Below are 13,588 nucleotides of genomic sequence, written 5' to 3'. Positions count from 1 at the left end.
CTTCGTGGAGTAGACAGTCTGGTAGAGGGAGCAGACAGCGAGATAATATAGAGGCTATCAGAAGATGATAAAGTATTATGGAGAAAGCAAATGCATGGTGGGTGTGATAGAAAGTGCCATGTAGGAGGTAAGAGAGCAGGCCATGCACATAGCTAGGGGAGAGTGTTCCAGTCAGAGAGAACAGCAAGTGCAAAGGCCCTGAGGCAGACTCTGCCAGGATTATTAAAGAGCACCAAGAACAGAGCTGCCGGAGCAGAGTAGGTGAGGGAGGAAGAATAGTAGGAAGCAGAAATAGCAAGGGACCAGATCACACAAGGCTTTGTGGGCCCTCACTAGTCAAAATGTAGTTTCTGGACCTGCAGCATCAGCATCACCTGGGAGCTTCGTAGTAAGGCAGAATCTCAAACCCCACTCCAGACCTGCTGAATCAGAACCTTCCTTTTAACAAGATCCCCAAGTAATGTGCATGCACTTTGAAGTTTGGGAAGTACGCTTTAAACAGAGGAGTGACATAAATTCATTTTACATTTTACAAGGCTCACTCTGGCTGGCTGCTATATTGAAAAGACACATGATGAGGGCAGGGGTGGAAGCAGAGAGACTTGTTAGAAGGCTACTGAAATAATTTTTTTTTTTTTAGAGATTGGCACCTGAGCTAACATCTGTTGCCAATCTTCCTTTTTTTCCTTCTTCCTCTTTTTCTTCTCCCTAAAGCCCCCCATCACATAGTTGTACATTCTAGTTGTAGGTGCCTCTGGTTGTGGCATGTGGGACACCGCCTCAGTGTGGCTTGATGAGCCGTGCCATGTCGCGCCCAGGATCCGAACCAGTGAAACCCCGGGCCACTGAAACGGAGTGCGTGAACTTAACCACTTGGCCACAGGCCCAGTCCCCTGAAATAATCTTGATGAGAGATGACGGTGTCTTGGACCAGGGTGGTAGAAGTAGAACAGTAAGAAATTGTTGGATTCAGGACCTAGTTTTGAAGGTAGGGCCAACAGGATTTCCGATTGGATCGGATGAGGGATGCAAGAGAGTCGAGAGTGACACCAAGGATTCTGGCCATCAGGTGAGATGAGGAGGACTGCAGGGAGGTCGGGCTGGGAAGGGCAAATCAGAAGTTCAGTTTTGGATACAAGAAGTGAGATGTGTATTAAACATCCAAGTGGCAGAGGTCTGGGCTGGAGATAGATTTGGGAATCATAAGCTGGAGGTAGCGCTTAAAGCTAGGAGACTGGATAAGATCATCAGGGAAGTGAATACAGAGAAGAGGTCCAAGGCCTGAGTTTTGGGACATTCCAAGATGAAGAGGTTGGTGGGAGGAGGAGAAAGTAGTAGAGAATGAGAAGGAATGGTCAGTGAGGGAGGAGGAAAACCAGGAGAGTATGTTGTTCTGGAAGACAAATGGAATGCTTCACGGAGGAGGGAGTGATGAGCTTTGGCACGTGTGCAGCTGGGCCGAGCAAGATGAGGAGAGAAATATGACTATTAAGTTGTACACAAAGGGGTCATCGGTGACCTTGACAAGAGAAGTCTCCATTCTCATTGGTCGCATCTAAGGGAGCAGGGCAGAAGAGGGAGAGCTTACCGGAGGCTTGTTCTTGTTGATCTTGATGGTGAAGCGGGCGGCGACACTGACTTGTAGGAGGGGTTTCTGAGCAGTTGGGGCGCTCCAGCGTACACAGTAGATGTAGTGGAAGCTGTGAATCAAGTCTCGCCTCTCTCTAAAATCTGTGTAGTGCACCCAGCGCGGCTGACACTCCCAAGTCTGTTTTGCAGAAAGAAGAACAAGCACACAGAGAAAGAAAAGCACACTTCTGTTCACATCCTCTAGATAAAGGCAGCGCACAACAGTAGGCATCACAGCCCTGCTTCTGGAGTCCATTTCTAACATTTTTGATTGGAATTCAAAGTAGAGTCAACTCTTAGATATCTGCATGGCGGAGGAGAGTAAAGGTGGAGCTGAAATGAAACGAGGGAATACCGCGAACATCACTTGAGATGGGGCTTTGGGATGCTGAGGCGCCTGCTCAGATGCCTCTGTGTACATCCACACCGCACACACGTACACACTGACCTCCTTCCACACCCTTACTTGGGAGGCAAGTTTGGTTAATTGGAAAATAACTAGAAAGTGATTTGAACCTGTGTTCTGCTCACTGCACTCTGGGAGACCCGAAGGTGGGACTAGAAAGTAAGGAGGCTGATTTCACAAGCTGGTTTTGAAAATCAGGCTCACTTCATTGCAGCCATAGGTGGCATGTAAAGAAAACAAGGTCAGAAAAGGAATGAGGCAGGCAACAGGATCATCCAGATCCCTGTCTACACCCTCAGAGAAGCTTCCCCTCCAAAACACGATCTTCCTAATGCCTACGGCCCACAGAAGTCATGGTGCATCCCTGACTCTTAGCACGGACCTTGGATGCTCTAGGTATTGAATGAGTTCAATTCAGCTGAGGCCCCCCGAGCTGGCTCCTGGCGCACGGGAAGCTTCTGAATCCAAAAAGCCTCTGAATCAAGATGGAGGTGCCCAGAAGGAAGGCAGTGGGGCCGTCTAATGATCCCAGGGATTGGGGAGGGAGTGTGAGCGGAGACGGTAAAAAGGCTTCAGGCCCTCCTTAAAAAAAAATAGTAGGCTGTCCTTCTGCCTCAGCTTACTTTATTTCAAACTTGCACCCAGTCGGTTGTTTTAGTCAGCCAGAGACGAGCACCAGACTCCAGATTCCTTGAGATTAGGGACTGTGTCTTCTTACCTAGATCATTATTCCTTTTAACGAAAGAGGCCGACAGGAAACCCCTTGAGGCCCATTGGAGCATGCCCTTTTTTTCCAACCTTTCTATATTACTCGATATACTTTTTCAGCCCTAATATTTAGTCTGTCACAGAATCACAGACTGTAGCATTGGAATGGTCCCTAGAGACCATCTAAGGAAGTCCCTCACTTTGTATATGAGGATACTGGGGCCTATGGGAAGGGACAGTTCAAACAACAGCTGGGGCTAGGACCCAGGACCCCGGAGCAGCCAGCTCAGCGTGCTCTCCACCCCGCTGGAGGCCTCAATTCTAAGATTTCCTTCTTCTCAACTTGGCTCCTTAGCGTTTCTTTTTCCTTTTGTGAACTAAGACAGCCTTAGACACATTAAATTCAACTATCTCCATCAGGCCAATCTCTTCCCATTTTTATCACCGCGCGGGCAACCACCTTTTCTGTAGCTCCAGTGAGTGTGCGTTATCCTTGTGTTTTGTGTTTTTTTTTTTTTTTTTTTTTTTTTTTTTTTTTTTTTTTTAAAGATTTTATTTTTTCCTTTTTCTCCCCAAAGCCCCCCGGTACATAGTTGTGTATTCTTCGTTGTGGGTTCTTCTAGTTGTGGCATGCGGGACGCTGCCTCAGCGTGGTCTGATGAGCAGTGCCATGTCCGCGCCCAGGATTCGAACTAACGAAACACTGGGCCGCTTGCAGCGGAGCGCGCGAACTTAACCACTCGGCCACGGGGCCAGCCCCAGTGTTTTGTGATTTTTACGTTACATTGCTTCATATACTCGCTTCCAGGAAACAGTATCTCATTGTGCTACTCTACTGTGGATGGCTTAGCCAATTACATATTATTGGATGCTCAAAATCAACAGGCCCCTGGAAGTATATGCGCAAAACTGTTATCAATGGTAAGTGACCTTTGAGGGAGTAGAACTGGGTATTGTGGGGATGGAAGGGGAACTTTCATTTTCTGCGTTGTGTCTTTTTGCTCACTGGGTTTTTTTTAATAATGATGTCTTATTTTATTATTATAAAAATAATTTTATCTGTGTGTTAGGCATTGAGGATTTTCCAGTTTTTCTCTTATAAAGAACTTATTTGTATATTCTTCTTGCCGGATTGTGTTCCTGAAGAGAAGAAACCTATTACTGTGCCCACTGGCAATGTATAAGTGTTCCTATTCCCTCCCCACAAACACACAGGCCTTCTGACACCAGGTTTAATCATTCTTATTCACATTGCAATACCTTAAAATATTTTGAATTTGCATTTTTCATTGATAGTAAAACTCTGTATTATTTTTGTCATCAAAAAGTACCTCTCCTACTATGGTGGAAAAAATATATCAGACAGACCTATGGTCAAAACTTTACTTTGCTGCTTAATCAGAAAGACTTTGGACAAATTGTCCAACCTCTCTGAGCCTCAAGGTTCCTCATCTGTAAAATGGGTGCACTGATTTTACACACACACACACACACACACACACAGGTTTGTTGTGAGGATTAAATGAGATAATGCATGTGAAGTGCTTAGCAGTGCCATCCTCTGGTGTACGGTGGAAATCTGCAATAAGCTTGAGAAAGTTCTCCATGAGAAATGCCTGGCACGGGGCTGTCCCCGTGGCCGAGTGGTTAAGTTCGCGCGCTCCGCTGCAGGCGGCCCAGTGTTTCATTGGTTCGAATCCTGGGCGCGGACATGGCACTGCTCATCAAGCCACGCTGAGGCAGCGTCCCACATGCCACAACTAGAAGGACCCACAACAAAGAATATACAACTATGTACTGGGGGGCTTTGGGGAGAAAAAGGAAAAAAATTTTAAAAATCTTTAAAAAATAAAAAAAAGAAATGCCTGGCACTTAAGTGGTCCACTCACTTCTAGGGCTCGCCGCATTAGTGGCGCTAGGTCCAGGGTGATTTATGTCGGCAGTTATATAGAGCTTTTAGCTTTTCAGTCACCTTCTACTTTCTGATCATTTCTATCCACACGACAGCCCTACAAAGTAGGTCAGACAAATACTTTGACCTAGCTTTTCATCTGTGAAGAAATAATGGTATGAAGAGACTAAATCTGTTCATGTATTCAACATATATTTTTAGAGCATCTGCTGCTTACCTGACCTTTCTAGGGGCTGGGGACAGAGCAAGGAACAAAAGTCTCCGCCCCAGATGTTAGCTCAGGGACAGTCTTCTTCAGCAAAAGAGGAGGATTGGCAGCAGATGTTAGCTCAGGGCTGATCTTGCTCTAATAATAATAATAATAATAATAATAATAAAAACAAACCAAAATCAAAACAAAACGAAAAACAAAAAAATACAAAAGTCTCTGCCCTCATGGACCATATGATCTGGTTGAAGAAGGAAGGCAATAGGGTAATGAAGTAAAATCTAGTATCTTAGGTACAGCTAAGTACTGAGAGAAAAATAAATCAGAGAAGGAGAGAGGGTTGCAATTTTAGATGAGGTGGCAGGGAAAGACCTCAGTGAGCAGGTGGCATCTTAACAAAGACCTGGAGAGAAGTAAGACATGAACCATGATAATAGGTCTCAGGGGAGAGAGTTCCAAGCAGAAGGAACAGCTAGTGCAAAGGCCCTGAGGTGGGAGCATGCCTGGCAATTGAACAGCAAGGAGGTAATGTGGCCGGAGTGAGCAAGGTGAAGGAGAAAAGGTAGTAGGTGATAGAGTCTGAGCAGCAAGTAGGGAGGGAGGAGGGGACTCAGATCATGTGGGGCCCTGTAGGCCATTGTCAGGACTTACTTTTGCCTTTTGCTCAAAATAACCAGTAAGATTTGCATGGGAACATTTTCCTCCTTGTTCTGTGTCCCATTCCAGTCTGATTCATAAACCCTGGGTACAGCAGGCAGGGGCTTTTGTCCAAACCCAAATGGAAGTATGCTCCAGAGCAACAAGGCCCAATAGTAACTAGTACTTTGCCCCATTCATCTGCGTTATGCTCTAGATACCTCTTGTAATGGGAATGGTGAGTTGTGCCCACTAGAGCACAGAGAGAGGATATAGAGCCAGAAATCCCTGACCTTCCCTTGTTCCCACCTGATCAGGCTTCCTAGGGCCTAGGAAAGTGCCCTTGGGGCTGTAGGCCTTGATGGGCTGGCCAGAGGAACAGAGACAGAGGTGGGGGGATCTGCCTCCACCAGTTTCAACTGGTCTCTGTTCCATGGAAGTACAATGAGAAGGGATTTCAAGCCATTCTTCTTTATCCACCCTACCAGTTATTCAAAACATCCCAAGGCCCTCTCCCCAGAGCTGCCAGGATAAGCCACACAGATGGGTCAGAGGCAGGCACAGGAGGAAAAGAAAGAGGAGTTCATCATCATGTACATCTTAGTATGCGGGCAGTACCTTCCAGTGCTAAGTCAAAGACTTTGGATCTAGCCACATCCCTCTGTTTATATGAACATTCACATGTTGGTGATGGAGAACTCCTGTTTTGCAGGAGCAGCTCCCTGCCTAGACCACTAGGCCCCCCATTTAATGCAGCAACATGGGAAAATTGCTTAACTTGGAATATCAGAATTTCCTAGGGAAATATAAAGTCAGAATGATACAACATTGAGAAATACGATTGTACTTTTCACCGTCAAAGACTATCCCATCTTGATTTTGGAACCCAGATGAAGACAATGTTTACTTACTCTAGTCACCTTTTGGTATCATCTCCTAGGGTTCCTAGACTTGAAACTTTTCATCCAAGAAGAGCCTTTTTATTGTTTTTCACCCTTGTGTGCCAAACTGGAGCGGTCAACAAACTTACCGAAACGAATTCCGCAATTTGTCTCCGCCCCCTTTCTGCTGTGAATTCACCATGTGTGATCCACTTGATGTTTTTGATGGGGTAATCAGTGTCTGCAAACAAGTTGTGAATGTGTCAGTTGCCTGGCCGTGTGGCATTACGTAATGAGACAATCCTTTAGGCGTCTAAACAGGATTACTACCTTCCACAGTCTTAACAGCAGCAGCGATGGCCTTCGTAACTAAAGCTAGCGCGAGTTCAGTCACCTTGCTTTTGTCTTCTCTAGCTGGCACCTGTCTTGTAGGACTTTTCTTCACATCCTCTATTTCCTGAAATCTGACTCTTTTTTTTGGTTTCATTTTCTTTTGCCTGGAAAAAGAAACTCAGTAAGTTGCCTTTAACTTGTGCACGTGTGCGTGTGTACGCCCTTGTACGAGTACAGAATATCTCTTGAAAAATCACAAGACAGGAAACTGTTGTTGCCCCTATGGGGGCGATGAGGAGTTGGGGTGGGAGTGAGGCCTCACGGTTTAGCCTTTGTGCCTAGCTGCTAAGATCTACTTTTCCTGAAAACCAGGAATTTTCCGATTCTCATGACCATGAAGACTTCAATCAAGATCCAGTAGAATGAGTTCTAACTTCTGGAGTCTAACGACATTGACTACTAGTTGAGGCTTTAATAGTATCTCATACCCCAGTCCCTGCTTTAGGTGACGGACGGCACGTGGCTCTTTAAGGATAAAGTGAATTCAAATGATTATCGGCAATACAGCATAGGAGGGGTTGGTTTTTCAGTTTTTTCTCTTGGATTTTTCAAGTATATGACTATATTATCCATCAGAAACTATTATTTTTTACTGCACCTTTTTCTGAAATGTAGAAGTACTAGCTTTGGTTAACACTTCCAGAAAAATGTTAAGTGAAAGTGGAGATAATGAGCATCCTTCTTTTGTGTCTGACGTCAATGGGCATGCTTTCTGGTGTTACTCCATTAAGTATGATGCTGGTTTATGCCTTAAGATTTGTCACGTCAAGAAAATATTTGTCGGGGGGCCACCTGGTGGCGCAGCAGTTAAGTTCGCACTTTCCGCTTCGCTGGCCCGGGGTTCGCCTGCTCAGATCCCATGTGTGGACCTACGCACTGCTTGTCAAGCCATGCTGTGGCAGGCGTCCCACATATAAAGTAGAGGAAGATGGGCACGGATGTTAGCTCAGGGCCAGTCTTCCTCAGCAAAAAGAGGAGGACTGGCAGCAGATGTTAGCTCAGGGCTAATCTTCCTCAAAAAAATAAATAAATAATTTTAAAAATGAAAAAAAAGATATTTGTCTGCTCCTATTTTAGTAAGATGTTTATCACAAATGATAGCTAAAATTTTCCAAGTGCCTTTAACATCTATTGAGATTGTGAAAATTAGAGTTATCAGGGTTGTGAACAAGGGTTCATCACACAGCTAGGAGCCTTCTGCACATTTTCCATCTTTTTTACATTGTTTCCCTTGAATCTTGGATTCTCTTTCCCTGCTATACTTAAGTCTCTTCACTTGTGAGGAATCACTTACTTCTAGCACAGTTATAAATCTCTTGCGGGCAATCCTTGCATTGAGGGTGCTGTGTGAAAGTAGCTATCTCTTGCCAAAGGGACCTATTTATTTTCCTATAACTAGCAACTCCCCATTTTGAGGTGTTTAATGTGCCTCGTTGCATTTAACTTCTGCACAGCCCTATGGGATCATCCACTGGATGCCTTCCATTTGCCCTTCCAGATCCCCTCTCTCCCATCTCCCCTGCTCTCTGCCCTGGAAGGCTGACCTGACTGGACCGCATCAGTGGCTCTCCCATGCCTTCAGGCTTCCAGGAGGTTTCACACAATGGGGAGACCAGGCTGAAGGGAGGAGAGTGAGGTCGAGGTATATATTCCCCACGGGGCTCTCTCCCTACAGGGTCACCTGTGGCTGGCTGCGTGAAGAAGGCCCCTGCTTCTCCCAGGGCAGCCCTCTCACAACTTGGCAGTCTGGTAAGGGTAACCATTCTCTCCCCTCGGCCCTGTGGCCCCACCGTTGCTAGACCCGGGGAGCTGCACTTGCCCTTGTTCCCCTACTGTCTGCCCACACCTTTGTAAATATTCCCTTTACTTAACCCTTCTCTACCTATGCTAATTTTCATAAACCAACAGTTCCCTGCTGGGACCCTGAGTCATAAAGAGAGGGACTCTTGTGATCACGTGAAACGAGGAAGCCAAGCTCACACCCAGACTGTCCGGCTCCACAGCCCCTGCTCTTAACTACACTGCTCTCCTCCCTTCAAAAGTCACAAAGGATCGTGGTGCCCTGTTCTCACATTCCCATCTGGAGTCCAGAATGTGCTTGCTCTTTCTGTGAGCCTCTTTCAAGAAGGTTCACCCTTGGGGGCCACCAGTGGCGCAGCGGTTAAGTGCGCACCTTCCACTTCAGTGGCCTGGGGTTTGCCAGTTCAGACCCCAGGTGTGGACATGGCACCGCCTGGCAAGCCATGCCGTGGCAGGCGTCCCACATATAAAGTAGAGGAAGATGGGCACGGATGTTAGCTCAGGGCCAGTCTTCCTCAGCAAAAAAGAGGAAGATTGGCAGATGTTAGCTCAGGGCTGATCTTCCTCAAAAACAAAAGAGAAGGTTCACCTTTTGTTCCCTTTCTCTCGACATCATTGTTGGTCCCAGGGTGTGGTGGGTGTTGCCCAAGGCAACCTAGTTCCCATGGCGTCAGTCCAGGAATGGTTTGAAAGCCTTTAAACATTCCGGCGATAGTGCTGACTTGTGTTCATTTGGGTCTTCATATCAGCACTTTAAGCTCAGTTTGCCCTGCCTCAGTTCCCTGTTGCTGCACCCGGGGCCGGGGGCAGGGTCATCTGCTGGGCAAATGGAATCTTCCCAGGCTGTCCTTGACCCTAGAGAACTGGCTCCCCCCAGCCCAAGGGCCATGCCAATTTGGCCAAAGCAATTTGCTATAAACTCTGTAATTAAAGACAACAACAGAGTTTTTTAGTAAATTGGTAAATTCAGTAGGCTATGGTGAGTTAACCACACAGCAACTTGATCCTTCAGAAAATGGCCCATTGGGTGACTTGGCTTTCAGCAAACTGCCTATTGATGAATTGATTGGAAGCTAAATCTGTGACCTCCAACAGCAAGCAAATGAGGTGGGAGCTTTATCCATGCAAGGACCTCCAGAGGACTTCCCTGGGAGAGCCCTGTGCTCCACCAGGAGAGGGGACGTGGGGAGCAAGGCTCAGGAAGCAGCTCAGGTCTTATCCTCACATATCCCCGGGGACAAATCACTCTTTGTCCTCCCTCCGACTGGCCTCTTAGTTCTTTTTCTCCCCTTCCCTTCCTAATGAGAGGCCAGATGGGCAGAATGGGTGGGAAGGGTCCGGGGTGTGGTGAAGTTTGGGGTCTCGGTGATGAATGGGGAGAACCACTGTAGGTCCTTTTTGTGGAGCCCTCCCACCCTTAACAACCCCCGATACCTGACTGATCAGATCCTTGTTTGGAGCTGTAGTAGCCAGGGGAAGCCTCAGAGTCTTTCGGCAGCTCTTCCCCAGATTCCCAGACGGAATGTTTACAAGCGCTGCCAGGGCAACACCAGTTTCAACCAATGGGGAGCAAAGCCCAAATATTTCTGACTTCTGTTAGTGACGGAGAGGGATAGTCGGTCATGACAACAATCTGACCTCATTAACAGGACCACCTGTGGTGTCCATACTCAGCTTCTTTCCAGCAAGAGGTGAGCTTGCGGGGCCGTGCCAGGAGGAATAGTAATAATAAAGTTGCAGCTGATGTGTATGGGGTCCTTATTATGTGCCAGTCACTGTGTGAAGGGCTCAGTGTGTGTCCAGTCATTTACTCCTCACAACAGCCCCCTGAGGCAGGTATTCCTATTTTCATTACAGCTGAACAAAGTGAAGCACAGAGAGTGTTAAGTAAGTTGCCTCAAACTCAAACCCAGAGCTGTCTGACCCCGTTGACTGAGCTTTTTACTTATTTATTGCCAAATTCTGAGGTTAGGACCTCCCTTCTGTGCTTGATTGTTCTCCAAGATGTCTTTTATGAATCAAGGATGATCTTATACTATAATGGTTATCAGCACAGACTCAGGAACAATTTACTTAACATTTATGTTTCCTTGTCTATAAAATGGGAATCATGCCTACAGAATAGGTTTTTTTATGAGGACCAAATCAGAAAACTCATGTAAAGACTGAAAACAGCGCCTGATACATCATAAACTCTATAATGGTTAGATATTATTTCTGGTATTATTATTAATTGTAGTATAAATAGTGTTCTTTTAAATGGTGAAATCAAAAGTTGCTGGCCTTACATTAGGACCCAGTTTTATTTTATTAACTTTATTAATCTACGAAGAGCCTAAGTCTCAGAACTCCTGCCCTTAAACACTGTGCTTTGTATCTGGAGTGGGTGGTTTCTCACCCTGAGACAATTGGTTTCAATGCCACCAAAGACAAGACAGTGCTTTGCTAAGTGTCCTCTTTATCCAGGGTGAAATGCTGAGCTCGCTGCCTGGAAGACACCACATGCATCCAGGTCCCGCACACAGAGCCTGCTGCTGAGATGGTGGAATGAGGGAGGGGAAGCGGATTGGGAAGGGAGAAGGGTGGAAGGGAGCGAGGCTTCGTCGGAGGGACAGAGACTCTGATCATAGACAGCGGGTTTGAAATCCCTGCTGTGCCACATAATGGCTTTGTGACTTTAGGCAGGTTGTTTCACCTCTCTGAGCTTCATGTGTACAATGGGGATCTTAAGAGGAGTCACTTCATAAGACTGGTAAGAAGATGAAATGAGGCGATTCATGTAGAGCACTCAGAACAAGGACAGGCACACTCTACGTGCTCAATAAACATTAGCTCCAGGATCATGATGGGGAAGAGACTAACTGCAACAGACAGAATCAAAAAGAAGAGTGGGCTGGCCCCGTGGCCAAGTGGTTAAGTTCGCGCGCTCCGCTGCAGATGGCCCAATGTTTCGTTGGTTTGAATCCTGGGGGTGGACATGGCACTGCTCATCAAACCACGCTGAGGCAGCGTCCCACATGCCACAACTAGAAGGACCCACAACGAAGAATATACAACTATGTACTGGGGGTTTTGGGGAGAAAAAGGAAAAAAATAAAATCTGAAAAAAAAAAGAAGAGGAGTCAGAAAGAGCCCGCCACCTCCCCAATGGGGACAACAGGGGCAGGTGTGTCTTGAGCTCCCACTGTTTAGGCCCAATACCCAGCAGCCAAGCCAGGAGGAGGACTTGTGTGTCATTGGTGAGCACGCAGGCTCCAGAGCTACATATACTAGTGATGATGATGACTGGCTTCAGGTCTGATGCACAGCCTTGCCCTTCTCCTGGGTTCCCCGGGGGAGAGTCGGGGAAGCTGGAAGCAGTAGGCCCACAGTAGCTGCATTCCAAAAAGGCAGAGCTCCAACTTGGTTTGTGTCAAGCTTTTGTGGGCAAGGGCAGCAAGACCTCTGCTAAGAAGCCCTGGGGCCACTGGTGAGAGGCCTGGGGTGAGGACCTGCCTGGGAGGGCGGGCGGTGGGATTCTTAATTGTGCGGGGGAGGGAGACATGCAGGCAAGCGATGAGAAACTCCTTGTAGGCAAAATGTTTCCCTGGGGGGAGCCAGGAGAGATTTCCCAGCAGATTAGAAAGGCTCTTCTTTGAAAGAGGAGCTTAAACTCCGGGGGCCAGAACTTTACCTCCTCCCCCCCAGCCAAGCCCCTCATTGAAGCGACAAATTCTGGCCTGGGGGCTGTCCAGATTGAGAGGCCTTTTGAACCCTCAGGCAGTACTGAGGGCAGGTTCTTCCAAACCGCGCCCTGCTTGGATGCTTCCGCTCTCCCCGGGGCAGGGAAGCGTGGAGAAGTGGCTTGGAAGCCCGGAGATGGAGGGAAGCTAGGAGAGGAGCAGGTGGGGTCGGGGAGGAGGAGCTGGCCAGAGGCTCTCCAGGCCCAGCCCCTCCTTGCTTAGGAAAGGAAGAGACTGGGCAGGCTGGGAAGCCCCCAGCCCAGGTCCCCCCTTGCCGGCCCCCGCCCCGCCCCGCCTGGAGCCTCCCCCAGCGGCGGGGCGCCGCCTCCCGAAGCCCAAGCCCTCGCTCGTGGCCGAGCCGGGTCACCTGCAAGGCGTGGAGCCTGTGCTCAGAGACGCGCCGCCGCGGAAGTCGGGGACCCTTCAGGAGCAGGCCGAGGACGCCTCGGTCGCCGAGGACGCAGGAGAGGCCACCGGGAGGGGGCATCGCGTCTGCCCGCTCCCCGGGAGACCGAGGGGCGGGCTATGTGACGGGCCCCGCGCCGCCCGCCTGGGGGCTGGACCGACCGCCGCGGGAGGCAGGCGGGCGCCTCACTCGCCCCGCCGGTGGGAAGTGGGGGCGAATTTGTAGCAAGGATATGGTGCTCACTAGGGACAACTGCATTGGAGACCCATACCGGTCTCCACCCTGTTCGCTTCTTCCTAAATTGAGGACAATCGGGGATGAGGCCCCGGGGGCAGGGGTGGTTTACGTCACAGCACAAGGAAGACCGGCCAGAGCTAAAGTTGAGGGCCCTCTCTTCAGGACTCCACACCCTGGGCCTTGAATTATATCCTTTACCCTCTGTGTCCCTTCAGTCTGGTTCATTCCCTCTCAGTTTCTGCCCTCTTCACCCCTTGTACCCTTATGTTTACCTGTCACCCCCTTCCCTTAGTTATCTTATTCTTTCCCCCTCTTTCCTCCCTTCTCTTGCCTCCTCTCTGCCTATGCCTCGCAAGACTGTCCGCTCTCAGTGATGAAGCTCTGGCTAAATGCTGACATTCTCTTTTCAGGGGAACCCAGTCAGCCAGCACATGTGTTGAAGTATCTGCAAAGTGCACAGGTGGCGGGCACTGTGGGGAAGTGAAGCTGAGTAAGACAAGGTTCCCACCCTCAATGCACTTACCGGCCAGCTGGGAAGATAAGGGGTGCTCACCGGAAAAGATAACTAGCAAGTCAAATGTAGCAAGGCCCCTTCTCCAACAGTAAAGGCCACAAACCCTGAGTACTGTGCTGGTCAGTCCCAGATGGAC

The 13,588-nt window shown here is 48.4% G+C and overlaps 1 protein-coding gene across 3 annotated transcripts in view; it reads right to left on the bottom strand.

Moving 5' to 3' along the window:
* The window catches only part of AKAP14 (A-kinase anchoring protein 14), a 15,818-nt gene extending 2,230 nt beyond the window's left edge, over positions 1–13,588 (bottom strand). The window contains exons 1-4 of one of the 3 annotated variants that reach the window (XM_070604782.1): positions 13,462–13,588; positions 6,711–6,877; positions 6,530–6,621; positions 1,589–1,768 (exon numbers count right to left, since the gene is read on the bottom strand). In XM_070604782.1, the coding sequence (XP_070460883.1) occupies positions 1,589–1,768; positions 6,530–6,621; positions 6,711–6,867 (429 nt within the window). In that variant the 5' untranslated portion in view covers positions 6,868–6,877; positions 13,462–13,588. Of the gene's footprint in view, positions 1–1,588; positions 1,769–6,529; positions 6,622–6,710; positions 6,878–10,007; positions 10,110–12,662; positions 12,812–13,461 lie in introns of those variants that run through there. The other 2 variants (XM_070604780.1, XM_070604781.1) reach the window with 2 other exon arrangements.

Source organism: Equus przewalskii, chromosome X, assembly GCF_037783145.1.
Source record: "Equus przewalskii isolate Varuska chromosome X, EquPr2, whole genome shotgun sequence".
NCBI classification, from domain to species: domain Eukaryota; kingdom Metazoa; phylum Chordata; class Mammalia; order Perissodactyla; family Equidae; genus Equus; species Equus przewalskii.
Note: the sequence above shows the minus strand (reverse complement) of the source record. Positions and strands in the feature narration are given on the sequence as shown.